Source organism: Galeopterus variegatus, unplaced genomic scaffold, assembly GCF_000696425.1.
Source record: "Galeopterus variegatus unplaced genomic scaffold, G_variegatus-3.0.2 Scaffold2901, whole genome shotgun sequence".
NCBI lineage: Eukaryota > Metazoa > Chordata > Mammalia > Dermoptera > Cynocephalidae > Galeopterus > Galeopterus variegatus.
In genome coordinates, this window is record NW_007729012.1 from 208738 (window position 1) to 228287 (window position 19550).

The following is a 19550-nucleotide window of genomic DNA, read 5'->3' on the forward strand; positions in this document are numbered from 1 at the left end:
CTCCTCCACCTTCCTAGTTTAATTCAGCCATTTGTTCAATAAATATTTACTGAGTCCCTGCGTGGGGTGGGTAAAACATTTCTGGAGCTCACATCCTAATGAGAACTAATTTTCAGGCTTAAATGTACAACTTGCATTTATCATGCAACATGGTGCCAACTAAGGCGACCTCCTCCTTTGTGGCACAGCCAGAGACATGACAAGCAGCTCCAAGGCTGAAGAGAACACTCGCTATGAGTGATGCTGTGTCTGAATGACTGAAGTGATGGTCAAGACTAATTTTGAGTACAGGCGACCTTCACCTTCTGCATTGCACCTTCCACCCCCACCTGCCCCCCGGATATAAGTTGAGACTCCAGTGTCCCTGCGTGCACAGGGATGTGAGAATTCAATGAAATGTTGGGTGCACTGGGTGGGCATATCAATAAGGGTTGAGAGGTACTAACTCAGTACTACGTATAGCCACAGGTAGCCCTTTGAGTTTTATTAATGACTTCCCCACAGGCTGTCCAGCTGCTCCCAGAGAACACCTCAGAGAACCTCTGCCTTCCCACGTGTGACCCTCTGTGGACATCTTGGGAGCAGAGTGGTGACAGGCCTTCAAGGTCACTGGCTGCACTCCACGCCTGCATCCTCGCTGTGGTTGCAGTTGTGGGAGCCCCAGTCATGCTTTCTGCAGTTCCACAGTGTCTCTTCTGTTCCTCTACATTCAACATCATCCAGCCAGATGGTCCCAGTGCCTTGACACAGAGAAAGCAATGAGGGAAAGAACAGGATCAGGGTGGAAGCAAAGCAGCTGCATTTGTGCCTGGAAGCTTCTGTCTGGGATAGACTTCCAATCTCTCCCACCTTCACTCACGCCCAGCGTGCTAGTCCGGTCTTTTACAATGACTCTGCCTCTGTCTGTTCTCTACCCTTTGACAAAAGTATTATCCAAATATGGAATACTTAGTCCATGCATTATTTGAAATCTCATCCTGGGGGGGTCCGTCTCTTCTCTGCTAATTCACTGCCGCCATATCCATGTTCCTCAAGTGCCCTTCTAACCACATTATTCCTCTGTTCTAAAGCATTCATGCCTCTCAAACTCCCTTTCTTCTGATATAATTGAAAACAAATGGATTATTTGGTTGCAGTCATTTATAGTACGTGACTTAATCTGTGCAAGGAAAATGTATATTTTAAAGGATTTTTACAGTTCAACTGGACTCAGATTAAAAAGCAGGTATGCACTTTGGGGTGGGTTAAGGACAAAGAGTATCTGAGGGTGGGAGCAGGGCAAACCAGCCTCGAGTCCCTGCAGGGTCAGCTTTTATAGCTAAAGAAAGGGGCTCAGCCCAGAGACTTAACTCCTTTGCTGAAGGTTTGAACCTCTGGCCCAAAGACATAAGTGAGTCTCTAGCACCCAAGGACATCTTCCCCAAACTGATTTTTAAAGTCCCTCCTGAGGTTTATCTCTTTCCTTCCCACCTTCTCTATAAAGATGATCATAGCCAAGACTGCTGGACAATCCAGGCTTCTAGTTTCCAGATAGCTGGAGGGAACATCTGTGTTTGCCTGCCCTACATTTTCTCCCCATTCTTCCAATTCTGGCACATCAGCTATCCTTTGAAGAGCCACCCCCCACAAACAGCCTTGGCCATGCAGCATTCTGACTCCGGGACTGAGCGGACACTCACCCAAGCCTGGCCAGCCAGACCCCACTCAAGCCTTCGCTGTCCAGCCAGACTCCACTTTGCTGGCCAGGCAGACCCCACTCAAGCCCCCACTGTTGGGGAAGAGAGGCCACCTTTCTGCTGGGGTTGCCAGGCTGGAAGGATGTAAGCCCAGAGCCCTGAACTGTAGAAGTTTTCAGTTGCTTGAACCAATGCTTTTCTTTTAACCCAGAGCACACTGAGTCATGTGCAACCAAAGAGTGTCAATACTCCATTAGTAACAGAAAGCCACTTCAGCACCTCAAGGGAAGAAGTCCCAGGTAGATGCTTCGCTTACCAGCTTCTACTTTGAAAATGGCCCTTCCTCTGGAGTAACCCAACATGCGGCAGAAGACAGTGGCATCGGAATTGTCCCAGCTGTCATCACAAATTGTCCCCCAGACACCATTATAGTAAACTTCAGCCCGGCCTCGATGACTGCTGCCAATGATCCTGGCGAGTGCTGCCAATGATCGTGGTTCACCTGCGTGACAAAACACAGGTGGGAGCAGTGAAGAAAAGTACCTCAGGGCTTTGTGCAAATGCAGGCTCTTCCTGTTCAATTCTGGAAGTTCTGTAGTTATAGAAAAGAAAGCTCCCTGCTTGACTGTCATCAGAGCCTGGGGCACCAACACAACCTGGCATGCAGTCTCCGTGCACCTGGGCCTGTGGGTGCGAGGCCATAGGAGCAGGTGCCTCTGTGGCTGGTCCCACAAACCCCACAGACCATGTCTTGTCATGTGTTGTGGAGAGAAAAAAAGTTGAGAAAATGGAAGGAAGGAAAGAAGGGAGGCAGGGAAGGAGGGAGGGAGGGAAGGATGGAGACAGGGCAGGAGAGAGGGAGGGAGGGAGAGGAGAAAGAAGGAAAAAAGGGAGGAAAGAAGGGAGAAAAGGAAAAAGGGGAGGGAGAAAGGAAGAGGAGGAGGGAAACTGAGGCACTGCGCCTATGAGTACATGCCATGGGCAGGCTTCTTCACAGGATGAGTCCACCAGCCTTTCCCCAAAATGAGAGATTTCTTTGAGAACCAAGGTCTCTCCCACCAACACACACACAATTTGTTTCATAGAGAATTGACTCTAAAGCACACATTAAAGAGAATAGAAACAGCAGTTACCTTTTTGACCTTTCTCTCCCTTCACTCCTTGCTGCCCAGCAGATCCTGTCATGAGGAGAAAGCCCACACAATTGGAAGGATGCCCAGCCAGGATCCCTTTGCCCTGCTCTGCCAACAGTGGGGAGGAGGTCTCTCTCCTCCAGCTTGGCCCGTGGCCAGCATCACGGGGACTGGAAGTGCCATGGGCAAGAAAAAATGGGCCTGAGCTACAACAGGAAGGACTGAAGTCAGATTAGTGATGGACGCTTGACAGGTAAGAGACACGGAGTGTGATGGGAGCATCTGCTTCCTGGAAAGATCCAGGCGGTGATGGAAAGCGTCAGGGGTGGCCAGGGCACGGATGGGCAGAGCTCAAGTGCACATTCACTGTCTCCTTCCTGGAAAGCCCGGGTGTGCCCTCATGCCTGGGATAATTCCCTTATTCACTGTTGTATGCTCCTGCTTAGGATAATCCCCAGCACCTAACTTGTCAACTGAATAAACAAATCTCTACCCTCCCGGGTTCTGAAAATCCCCCAGTCCCTTAAAACAGGGCCTCTCCTAAGAACCCATGAAGCAGAAACAGAGGCCTTACCTTTTGCTCCAGGGTCTCCGTTTCGGCCAGCTGGTCCAGGTGCTCCCATGGGGCCTGCCAGCCCTGGGCTTCCCCTTTCTCCCTTCAAACCTGCAGGGCCTGGAGAGAAGGGAGACCACCTCCTCAGATGCCCTGCTGTGCTTTCCCAAGGGGGACCCAGGGCCTGGGTGTGTAATGAATGTGTTGTGCTTAACTAGCAGGTTTCCCCGTGAATGGGCTGTTTGAACATCAGCCTGTGTCTCTGTCCATCGGGGGGCTGCTCTAATCTCCTGACTCCCAGGTAAATGCTGATGAGAATGCGCAGGTGCAAACAGCTGACAGCATTCCAGAGGTTTTTGGTCCTCAGTAGGTTGCACAGTTATGTGAAGTTCTTGCCCATCTGGGGGGATTCACTAAATGTTTCTAGGACTCAGTGTCTCAAGTAAATTGAAATAGTGATAGACTATGCAGCACATGAGGAAGAAAAATTGCTCATGGAACTTGTTGGAGACGTTTTGCTTTAGTGCTTGTTAGGGCAGGGCTGTGAGAAACCAGAAGCGCTGTGCAGCCAGTGCCCAGCTTGGTAACCAACTCTAAGCGTGGGCTCGGGGTGTGAGGACGATGGTGACAGAGCCTCATGAGAGGCAGCGGGAGGAGGAGGGGAGGGGCTGCGGCCATGAAGAGGCAGATGGACCAAAGCAGAGGTGGGGAGCACCAACCCCAGACTGGAGAGGAAGGTCCTACAGCACCACGGTGGCTGCACGGCCTGAAGCTACCGCCTGCCCCACCGGCTCTCCTGACAATTTTTACCCCTTGCCATTCTCAGCCCCTGCCCCACACCCTACACCCCCCACGACACTGAATTCCTATCGTTCCCCAGGTTTTCCAGGAGAGGAATCGGAGGCTGGGGTGGCAGAGCCCTGGTATCCTAGCCTCCACTTTGGGTGGAAGGTCATAGCCGCACATTCAGGTCAACGAGGCCCGCCCTCCGAGGACACAGGCCTTCCCAGTCATCATTCTGAGAAATTAAAATGAAGCCGGCCCTTTACCTGGAACTCCTGATTCTCCTTTTGTTCCTTTCTGTCCTTGAAGTCCTAAGATCAAAACAAAAAAAAGGGGGGAGGGGGGAGAGAAGATAATAAAACTTAGATAGTAGACACTTTTAATCTTAAAAAAGGTAGACAACGTCTACCTTTTGTCTGATTAATGCAGACGGAAAGATATATTGGTTCTCCACGATTGCTTAAAACCTCTTTAGCAGAGCATAAAAGGAGACAGCCGCAGCCAAATGGGGATGGGCACGTTAGGTGACACAGCAAAGTGCTGGAGGAGAGCCTGGTCAGACAGACCCCAGACTCACTGCCCGTAGATAACCTGACTTGGTGTTTAAATCCAACCCCATTCCATGCTGTTGCATTTTTGGGGAAGAGAATTGAGAGATATTTTAAAAATAAAGTCATTTTGATTTCCAAAAGACTGAAAAGAGGACCCAAGGAGCTTTGGGAGTCCTAAGCCATAGTAGATGCTCCATAAGTACTTATGGATTTATTTCACCCAGTGTGGCTAAAGATTCACGTGACAAAAGGGTCTCCTGTCCAGAAAATGAAAAAATAATAATTGTAATCATTGGTGATGATCTCATTTGTAGTTAATTTAAAAGGCCCTTCTTTTCTTCCTTCCTCCCATTCATCCTTTTATGTAGTAAACTTTCATGGAAGACCCACTGTCCCCAGCACCCCGCTGGGTCACTGTGTGATAATAATTGGTTCATTTGGCAACATCACGGACTCTCGATTTTAAGTGCCAATATTGATTTTATTTCAGAGAAACAGGACTCCCCAAGACAGGTGCACAAACTTGGGAAAACGCAAGCTCATTGTTGGCTATGAAATGACAGTCATTAGAGGGTGAGACACAGTGTGAACAGTTGTTCAGGAGCATCTGTGGTCATCGCCGTCCCCCTGAGGGGCTTCCCTCCCAGGGCACAAGCCAGGTCTTAACCACAGATCCACCCTTCTGGTGATCAGAAACCGCAGAGAGCTCAGCTGTCCTCACTGCAGTTGCCTGTGCAAGTTCCTACCTACCCTGCCCTGCCTCCCACTTCAGTTTCTGAGTTTCCTGAGCTCCTACAGTGTGCGGGTCAGCAGAGGGCGAGGTGAGGGGCTGGCCGGCCTCTTTAGGACCACTTCTTGGAATAATGAGCAAGAGAAGTCTTGGCTCCCAACAATATTTCAGAGAACCTGCCCTGAGGCCTGGCACTGCCAGGGGAGGAGGGTCAGAGAGCCAAGAAGCTAGGAGCCAGCCATGGCAGCAGGAGAAGCAGGAGGCACCGGGAGACTCTGAGAGGCCGACTACTCTTCAGCCCTCATTTTAGGACCAGGGACAGAACTGAGGCTGGAACAGGCTCTTCTAAGAGCTGGAGGTGCCTTAGAGGTCGGTGCTTAGAAGACAGGCCCTGGCTCCCCGGTGCCATTTGTGCGTGCACTGGTTCTTCTGATTAGAATGCTCACCCCTTTGGTCCACCTAGAGAACTCAGAGTTAGCCTGTAAACCCTGAGAAGATGTCAGATGTCACTGAATGGGAGGCCTTTCCTGGCCTGGCCTGATGAATGATGCGCTTTCTCCAAAGGCAGAAGAGCAAAGTGGTTCCAGAGTCTGACAGTCTGGGCTTGGGTCTGCCTTGGCCTTTACTGGCTTTGTGACTTCAGCCAGGTGTCCCTGCTCTGGGCCTCAGTTTCCCTCCTGAGTCTCCTTGTTGCCTCTTGAGGTACTTGTGAGACTGAAATAAGGCTGTGTGTTTCGAGGGCTGGTCCCACATCCGGCCAGCGCTGAGTAAACGGTGCCATGAAGGCCCCATGGCCCTTCTTGCACATGTCTGTCTCCTGTCCAGGTGGGGAGCACTTTGGGCGCTGGGGCTGAGCCCCTGCATGAGCGCCCAGCTGGCTGCCCAGCCAGCACCTGGTAAATGCTTGCTGGTGACCTGGAGAGACTCAGCCGAGGCCACCCAGCAGAGGCAACCGATGTCTCCTCTCTGCTTACTCATATCTGCAGAGCATATGTCAAGATTGGAGGGAGAAGACCACATTCAGAAATATACCTAGAGGTTTATTAAAGAGAAAAACAGTCTACATTTAGACTGCCGGCCCTCTCTGTCTACATCTTAGAGGACACCATATTACAGAAATCTCCCCCATAAGTGCCTGTTCCTAGAAGCAAGGTTTAGAGACCCCAGGGCACCGTGACCTTCTCTTATTGCCCCCACCCAAAGAGTTGCACCTCTCCAACTGTCCTCCAAAGCATGGAACAACAAACATCCTTGCTAAGACAGGAGCCATAGGGAAGCCCCGTGTGGCGGGTTCATGGCCCTGCCTGACACTTGCGCTTCATTTCTCACACTCTCCCATCCCAGCCCCTCACCTCCAGGGGGCTCAGCATCGGCTGCTGTCTTACTGTGCCAGGCACTGTGCCAGGGGCTTTATATACACTACCTCGTCCATCTTTCAGCTTCCTGCATGGTAGAGTTACTTCCCTTCTTTACAGAGAAGGAAGTCGACACCTAGAGAGGCTAAGTGATTTATCGAAGATCACACAGGGGTGAGTGGTAAAGTCGGGGTTGTGACCCAGGCTTGGCCTCCCACTATGCTGTGAAGCCTCCTTTGTTCCATCAGCATACCAGGCTCAACCCTTCCTGGAGTTTCACTAGGGCAGTCCACTTGGTTCCAAAGGCCCCTACAGTCTCCTTTGGGCCATCCCTTTCCCTTAAAAAAGGAGTGGTCAGACTAGAGCATGAATGAAAATCACTTGGATGGGGCTTGTTAAAAAACAATTTGTGAGGGCCGGCCCGGTGGCGCACTAGAGAGTGCGCTGCTTGGGAGCGCGGCGGCACTCCCACTGAGGGTTTGGATCCCATGTGGAGACCGGTTCCCGCTCACTGGCTGAGCGCGGTGCGGGCACAACACCAAGGGTTGCGATCCCGTTGCCGGTCAGTAAAAAAGACAAAAAGGAAAAAAAAAAAAAAACAATTTGTGAGGGCCGGCCCGGTGGCGCACTAGAGAGTGCGCTGCTTGGGAGCGCGGCGGCACTCCCACTGAGGGTTTGGATCCGATGTGGAGACCGGTTCCCGCTCACTGGCTGAGCGCGGTGCGGGCACAACACCAAGGGTTGCGATCCCGTTGCCGGTCAGTAAAAAAGACAAAAAGGAAAAAAAAAAAAAAACAATTTGTGAGGGCCGGCCCGGTGGCGCACTAGAGAGTGCGCTGCTTGGGAGCGCGGCGGCACTCCCACTGAGGGTTTGGATCCGATGTGGAGACCGGTTCCCGCTCACTGGCTGAGCGCGGTGCGGGCACAACACCAAGGGTTGCGATCCCGTTGCCGGTCAGTAAAAAAGACAAAAAGGAAAAAAAAAAAAAAACAATTTGTGAGGCCCCACCCCAGAACTGTTGATTCAATGGGACTAGGCTGGGGATCTGAGAATCTGCATTTCTAGCAGTTTCCTAGGTGATGCTGACACTGATGGTCTGGGGCCCACACTTTGAGCAGCACTGCCTTAAACAAATCCACTCATTCTGCAGGGACCAGCTGACAGCCCACTTCCTCCAAGCAGCCTTCCTGTCTCTGTAAGAGCTCACAGGTCCCACGACTGGGCTCTCTCAGAACCACTCTTCCTATGGCAGAGGTTGGCCCTTGATGAAATGCTTTCTGATATGTGTTCGATGGGTGTCGGTTTTGTCTTCAAAACTCCCCTCTTCAAGGGGAGGAAATTGGGATCGAGTTCTGTGCAATTTCTATCCAAGCCTCTCTGGACTCAAAGAGGGCGCTAGCTGATGGGCTGTTCATTGACTAATTGATCGAGGTACAAGTAATTTCTTCACTGTAAATCAGAAAGCACCCCGATTGGATCAGCTCCTGCACATCAGAGGAAGAAATGCCTAAAAAATAAGGTCCAGAACTTTGTGTTGTAAAACTACACTGAATAGAGCTAACGGATGTTGGGTTTTTCTTCTTAACCACAAGCAAATTGGTTTTCTCTGAGTATCACAAACTTATCAAGCTGAACGGGCCCATAGTAACTTATTGTAAGATGTTTTTAGACAAATGATTTTCCCCCAAGAAGATAGTTTGTTTAGTTAGAAATTATGTGCCTTCTTATGGTTTGGTGTTCAGCTCGTGTTCTGACTAAAGTCTTAGATTGTTCTTGCTCTGAGGGGAAATTGCCTATTTCAAGCCCAGAGGGCCGCTGAGCTGGCAGGGACCTGGATATTTTCCTACACTACTCATATGCCACAGAAGAGGAAACTGAGGCCCGACAAGGTCAAGTTCTGGCCCACAGTCACCCAGCTAGTCAGTGGCAAGTCCAAATTGAGGCTCAGGTTTCTCCTGATTCTGAGTTAAATGGAGAAATTTCCAGAACATCAAGAAACTTCCTTAAATACCATCCCAGCTTGCAGGTTAACTGCATCCTGGTAAAGTTAGGATTGATTTAACTAATAACTGACTAATTGAGCTGTGTAGCAAGAAGTGAGATGGTAGCTAGGGGACCCAAAATTATGCAAATGTCCCTAAAAAACTTAGAGGAAAGTGAGGAAGAGCTTTATAAGTGACAACCTAGTAATTTGACTTGGTAAAATTTAACAAACTCTTGGAGAACCTCGGTACTTACATAGGGTAATAGAATTAACTAAGAGATTCTATTCATGATACAGGGCTGAATTGCTATTATGAATTATGTTTGTTGCTTAAAGTAAATCATCTTAAAATACAGGTGAGAAAATAGATTTCAAGTTATTTGCACTTTGATTTTACCTCAAGAGGAAAATAAAAGGGCTTAAAAAATTCAGATTGCTATGTTTTAGACATAAAGGTCATTGAGATAAAGAATTTCTAATCAGATTGGTGTTTTGGAGTTGAAATGTTTTGGCTGCTTCTAACATCATTTCATGAGGTGGAAATGGTAAAAAGAGAAATGCCATGATTACAAGTTGGAGTCCTTTCTTATTTTCAAACAAACTTTACTTTTTAAAGTATCTAAAAGACGTGGAGCTAAAATGTTGCTATCTTTTGCAACTGTTTGAAAGAGAAAAAGGTAGAAAAACTAAGTTTTGGGGGTTGGACAAAAGCCTCAGCTTCTAACAGGTGAAGGAAATTACCATTAAAGAAAGTTCTTCTGGGTATAATGCCCTCCCGAATAAAATGTGGAGTTAGTCTTTCCAGCAGAATGGAAGGAATTTACTCATTGTCTTCTTTAATCTGAGACGGCTCAAGAGGGGAGGTGCACACAGGGCAGACATTCCACCCGGACTGGAGTGGGGTTAGGGTCTGTTGACAAGGAAGGAAAGTTTGGGTGACTCAACCTGGACTTTTTGTGGCATGGGAGGATCAGGATGGGGTGAGGGTGATTTTGATTTCTCTGGAGTCATACACTCTATGTTATTCTATATAACAAAATCTGGAAAAGCACAACTTTGGAATCAGACTTTGGGACTAACACCCAGGTTCAGTGCACCCTAACCATGAGACCATGAGCAAAGGGGTTACTGTCTGAGCCTTTTCTTCCTTGGCTGTGAAGTTGGGATGATAAAACTCAGGTGTGGGGTAGATGAACTAAGACCACAGGAGTTAAGTCCCAAGCACAGTGCCTGGCCCAGAGGCACTGCTACTGATGAACGAACCTCTCATTTTTTATAACATGCATAATTAGTGAAATCTCACTATCACTTAGATCAAGCCAACACACTGTAATTTCTGTTTTCATCCAAAGCAGCTAGATATTCTCTTGAGAGATTAATGATTTTATTTACAAAATGGGAAACACATCAGTTTGAAAGCCTGTCTTGACATATCAAAACTGGACAATCATCACAGTAGCTTTAGTTTGGAGAATACCAACATCCTGACATTGGCAAGTAGACATTGTCTTCCATGATGGTAGGATCTGGCTCCCACCACCCACCACCCATGCCTCCTTCTCTCACTTTAGAAATTGTCAAATCTAATCTCTCCAGAAGTTCCTTTGCCTATGACTCCAGGATGATACACAGACCTGGCTAAGATTAGCTGATTATGGTCCTGTGGGAATTCCCCTCTGAGATGTCCATGCAGACCATCAGCTACATGATCAAAGCAAGCATTTCAGCTTGGGTGAGCAGTCTATGTGATTTTACATAAGCAGTCATGCCCCAAATTGAAAGTGTAATTCATCACGTTTACTTGGGCAGCCAGAATTAAGGGGAGCAGCTAGAATTTGGCTGGTATTCACTACTAGGCCTGCTTAATGGAGAACCCTATAAAGCTGCTCAGCAGATATACAAGGACTCAATGATGATGGAGTTAAAATAATCTCCAGACTATGGGTCAAAGGTCTCTATGCTAAAATGGGTATGGGGTCTTGGGTAAATAACTGAGAACCATTATAGGGCCTGAGAGCTTCATGGTTCCCCCTAAGAGTGGAAGAAGCTTCTATTGCTTCTGTTCTGATTCTTTCTGAACTGGGATGGAGGGAAAAGATGTCACTGTTCAGCGTCCCCTGATGGGGGTGGTTGGGAGGAAGACCCCCCAACAGAGTGTAAAGGATAAGACCCCAAGCTTTGGGTCCGCTAGGCCTAGATTTGAATCCTGGCTGCATCTCTTACCAGCTGTTTGACTTTGGGCCACTTACTATAAAATACCACTAACCCCATTGGGTTGTCATGAAAACACTCATTAGTAGGAGCTGCTCTTATCACACAAACCCTTCTAGAGTACAGCGCACAGGGCAAGATTCTCCACCCTTAGACAGTGGAAGACACAGGCTTGGTGCCTGGTGAATGGGCACAGCGCCCCTGTCGGTAAAATCATGTTTTACCCCCAGCACTCTTGCTTAATCAAGAACCATTAATCTGGCAATGGGGGCGGGGGCAGAAGGTGACTACTATTTATAACTGAGGAATGACAAGGTCATCTCCATGACACCAAGTAGAAAACTCAGGGGCAACAGAGCTTCAGGTCCCAAGTCAGGTGGACCCTAAGATCAGTGACCAGAGAAGACAGAATTATAAAATCAGAAAAGGCAGCCGACAGGTCAGGAACATCTGACCACCATACCCAGACGGAGCCTTTCCCAAGGCCTTCATGTGGCATCTGCATGGAATCAGGTGGCAGGGCCCTTGCCCACACTGATACACCATCCATGAAAAAGAAAATGTCTCTGAGCCTGGACAGATTAGAAGGACAGAGAGGGCATAGGACCTGCCCTTGACATGGCTCCCAACAACCTTTAGGAAAACCCAAAGCTCACAGGCTTAGAGTCCAAGGCTGGCCAGAAGGGGGTGATGAATGAAAGAATGAATGAGTTGACCACTTGGTTAACTGGAACTGTGAAGGACCAGCCCCTGGTGTCCCGGAGTGAGGACATCCATGTCTGACAGGGGGTGATGAATGAAAGAATGAATGAGTTGACCACTTGATTAACTGGAACTGTGAAGGACCAGCCCCTGGTGTCCCGGAGTGAGGACATCCATGTCTGACACAAGCATAACCTTCTGCTCTGGCAGAGGAGGGGCCAAAGCAGACACCAGCCCTTCTTCACACCCCTGCACTTCTCACAGCACCTCCTGCCTGCACCTGGCTTTCCAAATGGCATGTGGCAGTTCTCCCTGCAAATACCCAAGCAGACTGTACATGCATGGCCTGGCAACAGTCTCTGCCTCCTGCACCGTGCTGTGCCTCTCAGGGCAGGAACGGGGTCTTATGCATAGTGGGGGACCCAGCACCCAATACAGTGGTTGCAACTTTCTAGACCAAGTGAGTACACTTTTGGTTCCTGAACTTACTCAGTGACTGGACAAAACTGGCACCATGATTTATAAAGTAGACTCCATTGGGATGAGGATTTTCAAACAGACATGATGGTATATGATCATGACTAAGTTGGCATGATGGTTTATAAACTAGTCTTTATGAGTTTGGGTAGTGTGGGCCGGTACTCCCAGCCTGCCTCGCTAGGATGAGCAAGAAAGGTTTTCTTGACCCTCCTGCTTGAGTCCAGAGTCCTGACCCTGGGGACCCCACTGAAAGTCAGCAGGAGAGAGTGGGAGTCATGTACACAGCTGGGAGGCAGACCAGGGAGACGGCATGCACAAGGTGCCCTATGTCTTCCCTAACACTGGAGGTTTGATCACGGTATTTGAGGCCTTTCAGGAACTCTGAGCAGAGAAAGTAGAGCCCTAGGGCCTTGAACTCAAGGGGTCCTTGCCGAGGAAACTGTCCTCCTTAATCAGGTAGCTTCAGGGGCTGGAACACAGGAGACCCTCTGCCTCCTTCTGTGAGCCTGCTGGGAGGCAGTTCTCCTTCCTGCCCACCCTAACACCAGCATCACCACCCACCAACTACCCACGCCCTCTGTTACCTGTGTCCCCCTTGCTTCCTTTCTGGCCTGTGGCTCCTGGAATCCCGGGACTCCCTGGTGGTCCTGGACAACAGACACAACAAAGAGCACGAGGGTTGAGCTAGGTAGGTCATCAGACATCACTCCCCACACCCACTGCAGGACCCAGGACCTCACCTGTTAGCCCAGCAGAGCCAGCATGACCAGGTTCACCCTTGGCACCTGGGGGTCCCACCATGCCGGGAAGACCTGGAACGCCCTGTGCTCCAGGTTGTCCTGAAAGTTAAGTGGTGACTGCAAGGCTGGGGTGGTTGGAAGACGGCCTGGCTGCCCCCCTCCACCCCGACAGTGCCTCTGTTCTCAGCAGTGAGACATGCCCCTCCTAACACCTGTTATTTCCCTCAGCAGCCTTAACCATCTCTCTTTAGAAGCCACGAACTAGCCCTGTTAGTGGGAGGAAAATTAGTCTCAGCAGCTTATTAATCTTTTCCATTCACTGCTGCAGACTTTGGGACTTGAGGACCTACTAGGAACTCTGGGTGTGAATGTCCAACTGCACACCTTGGGTGGTAGAGTGGGGCGAAGGTATAAAGAGGAGTATCAGTTAAGCCAGACCCCCAGCAAGGTCAGGTTCTCAAGAAACCCTAAGTGCTCTGGTTAATACTACAATGAAATAAAAGATGGTGGAGTCAGGTTCTCTACTTGACTCTTCCCAGGGACAGTGGGAGCTGGAAGGATGCCCAGGTTTCCACAGTTCTTACCTTGATCTCCTTTGGCTCCAGGAGATCCAGCCAAACCTAAAATGAAAAACTTTTAGGAAGTTTCTCAAACAATTACAGATAGATCTACCATATGACCCAGCTATTCCACTGCTGGGTATATACCCGGAGGAATGGAAATCATCATGTCGAAGGGATACCTGTACTCCCATGTTTACTGCAGCACTATCTACAATAGCCATGAGTTGGAACCAGCCTAAATGTCCATCATCGGATGAGTGGATAAGGAAACTGTGGTATATCTACACAATGGAATTCTTCTCTGCTATAAAAAAATGAAATACTGGGCCAGCCCCGTGGCTCACTCGGGAGAGTGCGGTGCTGGTAGCACCGAGGCCGCGGGTTCGGATCCTATATAGGGATGGCCCATGTGTGCTCACTGGCTGAGCGTGGTGCAGACAACACTGTGCCAAGGGTTGTGATCCCCTTACTGGTCCAAAAAAAAAGAAAAAGAAATACTACTATTCACAAGAACATGGATGGACTTAGAGAAAATTATATTAAGTGAAATAAGCCAGGCACAGAAAGAGAAATACTGCATATTCTCACTTATTTGTGGGAGATAAGAAAAATAAATAAGTAAATATACAAACGAATGGGGGAGTGGGGGGAAGAAGACACAACAATCACAATTCCTTGAACTTGGGGAGAGGGGGAAGGAAAAGGAGGAATTGGTAAAGGGACACGAAAATCAACTACATTGTATATTGATAAATTAAAATTTTTTTTCCCCCTTTTTGTCTTTTTTACTGACAGGTAACGGGATCGCAACCCTCGGTGTTGCGCCCGCACCGCGCTCAGCCAGTGAGTGGGAACCGGTCTCCACATGGGATCCGAACCCTCAGCGGGAGCACCACCGCACTCCCAAGCAGCGCACTCTCCAGTGCACCGCCAGGCCGGCCCTAAAATTTTTTTAAAAAGGGAATTTATTCCATTTTACTTAGCCTGCCAGAAAACAGGGAATATCTACAGGTCAGTGGCCCTGACCACATGGCCTCTTACCTGGTGGTCCTGGCTTCCCGGAGTCACCTTTACTGCCCTGGGCTCCAGGGGGGCCCATGACCCCTGTGTCTCCTTTGATGCCCATGCTCCCTTTGCTTCCTGCAAAACAAGGAGTCGTGGTCAGGTATGGGAGAAGGGCAAACCCCGCTCTGGGGTCCCACTCCGACACTTTCTGTCCCACCCAAATTCCAAACTCAAAACTCCTTGAGCTGCTTATACTTGGTACCCAGAAGTGGAAGACAGAATTGCTGCCCTCAAAGAGCACACCACGGTCACTGAGAGAAGACACAGACTCATGAAATTTGGGGAGGTGACATGGCCTTGCTGATGTTCAGAGCCCTGGTCCCTTTGGGAGGGACCACAGCCCTGGCTCAACCAGCACTATCTGGCTCACTTTAGTGTCTGCACTTGGGGAATTACTTTTTAAGGCCTCTCAAATTGAAATCTGAATATTCCAGAAAGCAGATCCCAAATGCTGAGAATAGCAACTTTGAGGCACAGATGGAGAGGAAAACACTGCAGCAGCTCACATCCCTGCCAGTGGTTCAGACACGGGCTTTCTTGGTATCCACAATTTCAAATTTTCCACTTGTCATCAGCATTCAAGGCTTGTCCCAGTCTATCCTCTCCTGAGTCCTCCATCGCTCCCTCCTCCTTTCCTGCCAGTGCTGGGTGCATATCAATTGAGGAAGGCTCCTCACAGGGGCAGTACTCTGTGACACCTTCCCAAACTATGAGTGTGGTTGGGAGTGGACTGCAAAGCCATCACCAGCCAAACTGTGCAGGGCCTGCCTTGGCAGCCCACCGGGACAGCTGGCATTTGGTAAGCAGCTGCCGTCCCACTGTCAGCTGGGTGCGAATGTCCAACTCCACACCCCTGGGGGGCAGAAGGGAGTGAAAGTCTCACCTCAGAGAAACTTTATAGGCTCATGCAGGTTTGTTGGGATGGAATTTTGTTAAAAGGCATTTATCGCTCCATTCTATTATTTTGATAACATTAAAGCTGGTGAGGACTCAGGCATGATGCCAACCTTCTCTCCAGTGAACTAGGAAAGGAGACAAAATCCTCCAAAGAGGAAAGAAAAAGCAAGCCTTTCTGGGGCCAAGCTTTGAGAGAAGTTAGGTGCCAGGCTTGAGGGTTGGACTCTGAGATTGTTGGATACTTGAAGAATGGTTGGTCCTTGGTGGGGGAGGAAGCAATCACAAAGAGCTTGGTGCTCCAAAGAGGAAAGAAAAAGCAAGCCTTTCTGGGGCCAAGCTTTGAGAGAAGTTAGGTGCCAGGCTTGAGGGTTGGACTCTGAGATGGTTGGATACTTGAAGAATGGTTGGTCCTTGGTGGGGGAGGAAGCAATCACAAAGAGCTTGGTTATAGCTGAATTTCTTTAAACAACCTAAGGTGCAAACAGCATAGAAGGCAGTTCTTGGCCATTCCAAATGTCCTCTTTAGAGAAGGGTCCAATGGCCCCTGTTGGAAGGGACTGGAAGTTACTTCCTGGGAAGAACTTGTTGGTGCTCTACTGCTCTGGGCCAGAACCATCAAGTTATGGCAATTGCTTGGCCATAGGAGGTTTCTTCAGGATGGTCTGGGCCTGCAGCCATGTTGATATAGCTTACATGTCCCCATCAAAGGGACAATTTTGGGAAGCGGGGCAGTATCATATCAGTGAGAGGACCTGACACCAGCTTGAACCAAAGAAGCACAGCTGCTTCTGACTTCAGAACTTTCCAAACATAGCTAAGAGGTGGAATGAGGGAAACAGGTTTGTCACCTGGAACCTCGCCATGGTGGCACCTCTGATCTGCTGGGGTGAAGAGCGTAGGTAAAACCCCAGTACCACTGGGCTCAGGTCTCAATGGGTTTGTACAGCCCCACCTGCCAGCAGTGGCTTGGGCAAGTAGTGGGTAAAAGACATCTCATGATCTTGAGAGAGGACATTTGGGAAGAAGGGTGGCTGGAGTCCTAGTTTCTGGAGAACTGAAACCGCTGCACCCCTCCGGCTGACTGTAGCGCTTCCTGGCCTGAGTCTGGGAGTGGATTTGATTCCCTCCTTTGTGGCACTGCAAGAGCGTGGGATGGGAAACAGTGTGGTTCAGACTCAAGGGCAAAGGGCTGGAGGGCAAAGGCCTGGCAGTCGCCCCTTCTTTGGGGCTGGCGAGGTTGCCTTGAGAAAGTCTGGGTCTTCCTCTCCCATCTACAAAGAGAACTGCAGAGTGCTGGCTTTGGGATGATCCTCAGGGGTCAATGGTCCAACCACCATCCTGGTGAAAGGGTGCCAAGGAGAATTCTGCAGCCCGTCTTGCCCTCTCCAGTGGTGGGCTGCCCATTAAGACCCACAGCTGCCCCTGTCATCACAGATCAACCCCAAGTTCTGGATAGTTCTTCCTCCCTGGTCTCAACACAATTGGTTCTCGTGCAAACTTTGCCCACTGATTTTCATTCTTCTGCTGGGCACCACCCAGAGCAAATCCAACTTCTCTCCTACAAGTGCCTTTCAACGATTTGAGGATGGCTGACACATCCCTGCTGAGGGCTCTCTTCTTGAAGGCAAGTATTCCCAGTTTCTTATAATGTAAATAATTCCTATTTGCCAGGTACACTGTTATACCTCTTATGGTCTTGTATTCCTTTTGTAATGAATCCTCATTAATTACAGGTAAGTATTATTATCCCCCTCTTCTAAGTGAGTAACTTGAGGCTCAGAGAGGTTAAGTCACTTGCCCGACATCACACATCTAGTGAGCTATATCAGAACCCAAGTCTGTCTGATGTTGAAGCTGGAGTCCTTCCCTTTCTACCTTACAGGACAACTACTACTGTTACTAATAGATATCATTTAGTGCCTACCATGTGGCAGCCAGTTTGAAAACATGATCTCTAACCCTTATAATGGTCCTGCAAGGTAAGTATAATTTAATCACTACTATTTTAATTTAATTACTAAAATGAGGAAATTAAGCTCAGAAGGTTAAGTCACATGCGTAGTCACACAGGTGAACAAGTGCAGAGCAGGACCCCAAGCCTGCCTGGCTTCACAGCCCTGATGCCCCAGGGCACTGCTGAGCCTCCCCAGTGGGGAGGCCCAGAGATTAGGAGGCTGAAGGTGCTCAGTCAAGTCCACGGCATGTTTCTCCAAGTGTGGCACTTAGACCTCCAAGGCCAGAATCATCTGGGGTGTTTACAACAGACTTTTGGGTTCAATCTGCATTTTGTACAAGCACCCAAATAGCCCATAGCTTGAGCCCTATAGAGATAGCAGCCGCTATCCATGGGGGATTCTAGCTGCCTGGGGTCCGCCTTCTGGAATTAACCCCCTTGACCTCACTGCCATCTGCCATGCTTCCCAAGACCCCTGAGGGCCCACCCCCTTTGTTGCCTCCCCTTCCTCTCTGAGGACTTAGCTCCACCTCTGTTCCTGCTTGTCACAAGTTGTGCCTGGAGTGACATTGTCCTCCCTCTCACATTGCACCCTTGACCTTTGCTCCCTTGGAAAGAAGAGACCACACGTGGTGTTCCAGGGGGGTGCTGTGAGCAGAGCACAGCCCTGCCCTTTGGACGCAGAGTCCAGGCCTGGCCCCCTCAGCCTCCCAAGGAGCACCGACACCCCAACAAGGCCCTTACCTGGGGGGCCCAGGTCTCCCTTGTCTCCCTTAGCTCCAGCTTCCCCTTTCAGGCCAGTGAGACCCCCCTCGCCTTTGCTGCCCTTCTCTCCTTGGGGCCCTGGGGTGCCTGCAAAGAGAATGGCAGGTGAAGTGGGCTGTCACCATGCTCCTGGGGACAGGCTCCTAGGTAAAGGGACAGGGAGTGTTTGGGGGAGAAGGGAAAGGGATCCCCAGAGGAAGTCTGGGGGATAAGTTAGCTCATCCCTAGGGTGGTCTTGACAAGCATAATGAGACTCTAGGGAAGAGGACTGTAGGAAGGGCGTTAACTCTCTGGGGCTGGGCGGGGGTTGGGGGTGTTGAGGGAGGGGAACTGTTTCAGTGCCTCAGGCGACACATCACTGATCCCAAGCAGGGAGTACAAGGTACCCGCCGCTCCTTGCTTTCCTGGCTCGCCCTTGGGTCCTCGGAGGCCTGCGCAGAAGGAAAGAAGAGTTCAGTCCCCTGAGTCTGGGCTCTTCCCTCAGCCAACACTCTAGAGCCCCTGATTTGGGCAAAGTGACCAACTCTCTCTCACACGCACTCGTGCACACATGCACACACATGAATGCACGGACACATGCGTGCGGCAGAGTCCCTGATGGTCCCAGGCACTGTTCGCAAAGGTGGAATTGTGCCTCGGAATGAGTCTTGTATGGCAGTGGAAGAAAGTCTTTGGAGTAAGACAAGTCAGTTTGAATCCAGCTCTGTCTCTGCATGGGCTGGACGGCTTTGGAGAAGTCACCTAAGTGTTCTGTACCTCAATTTTCTCATCTGTAAATTGGGGCTGGTAATAACCACCTGGTCCTCAGCAGGTGCATAATTAGTGCTCCAGGACAAAAATGGAATTAAGAAGTGACTGTTCCCTCCTGCCTGGCCCAGGGATCCTAGCTAGCTGCAGAGTGCAGACTGGAGGTGCTGGGTGTCCCTGTAGGGGGGAGGGGAGGGGTGTCTTCATGACAGGAAGGGACAGTGAAAGTGAGAAGGGAAACTGAGGGATCCAGGAAGGAGAGTGGGAAAGAAGGAGAGGGAGAAAAGGAGGGGGTGGAGAGAGAGGCCCTGGGCAGTTGTTGAATAACACAGCTTTCCCTGGGGGTGCCAGCGTGCCCCAAGGCAAGTGCAGATGGGCTCTGGGCTGCACAATCCCCATGGAGCCAGTGCAGCCTGCTTCTTGTAGGATTTGAGCTGAAGAAAGAATTGCCCTGTTTTAGTAAGATCATCCAGCCCTGCTCTGAGCCCTCTATCAGAGCCGGTGTGATGTGCAAGCCTATTAGAGTGCTGAAGAGAAGGGAGACTCAAGGCTGTGATCCTTTTTGAAGGAAATGACTGGCCTCCTTGGGCTTCTGCCTGGCCTTTCAAGCCGGCCTCAGAGGTTCCAGTCTGGTGAGTTCCGGAACCCAGCCTGTGTCCC

General features: G+C 49.8%; 1 protein-coding gene across 1 annotated transcript in view; it reads right to left on the reverse strand.

The window, feature by feature from the left end:
• Positions 1 to 469: 469 nt before the first annotated feature.
• MARCO (macrophage receptor with collagenous structure) overlaps positions 470 to 19550 on the reverse strand; it is a 42101-nt gene continuing 23020 nt past the window's right edge. The window contains exons 8-18 of the mRNA XM_008583399.1: positions 18530 to 18574; positions 18123 to 18230; positions 14504 to 14602; positions 13484 to 13519; positions 12900 to 12998; positions 12744 to 12806; positions 4412 to 4456; positions 3384 to 3482; positions 2801 to 2854; positions 1993 to 2157; positions 470 to 740 (exon numbers count right to left, since the gene is read on the reverse strand). Coding sequence (XP_008581621.1) covers positions 607 to 740; positions 1993 to 2157; positions 2801 to 2854; positions 3384 to 3482; positions 4412 to 4456; positions 12744 to 12806; positions 12900 to 12998; positions 13484 to 13519; positions 14504 to 14602; positions 18123 to 18230; positions 18530 to 18574 — 947 coding nt within the window. The 3' untranslated portion in view covers positions 470 to 606. The remainder of the gene's footprint in view (positions 741 to 1992; positions 2158 to 2800; positions 2855 to 3383; positions 3483 to 4411; positions 4457 to 12743; positions 12807 to 12899; positions 12999 to 13483; positions 13520 to 14503; positions 14603 to 18122; positions 18231 to 18529; positions 18575 to 19550) is intronic.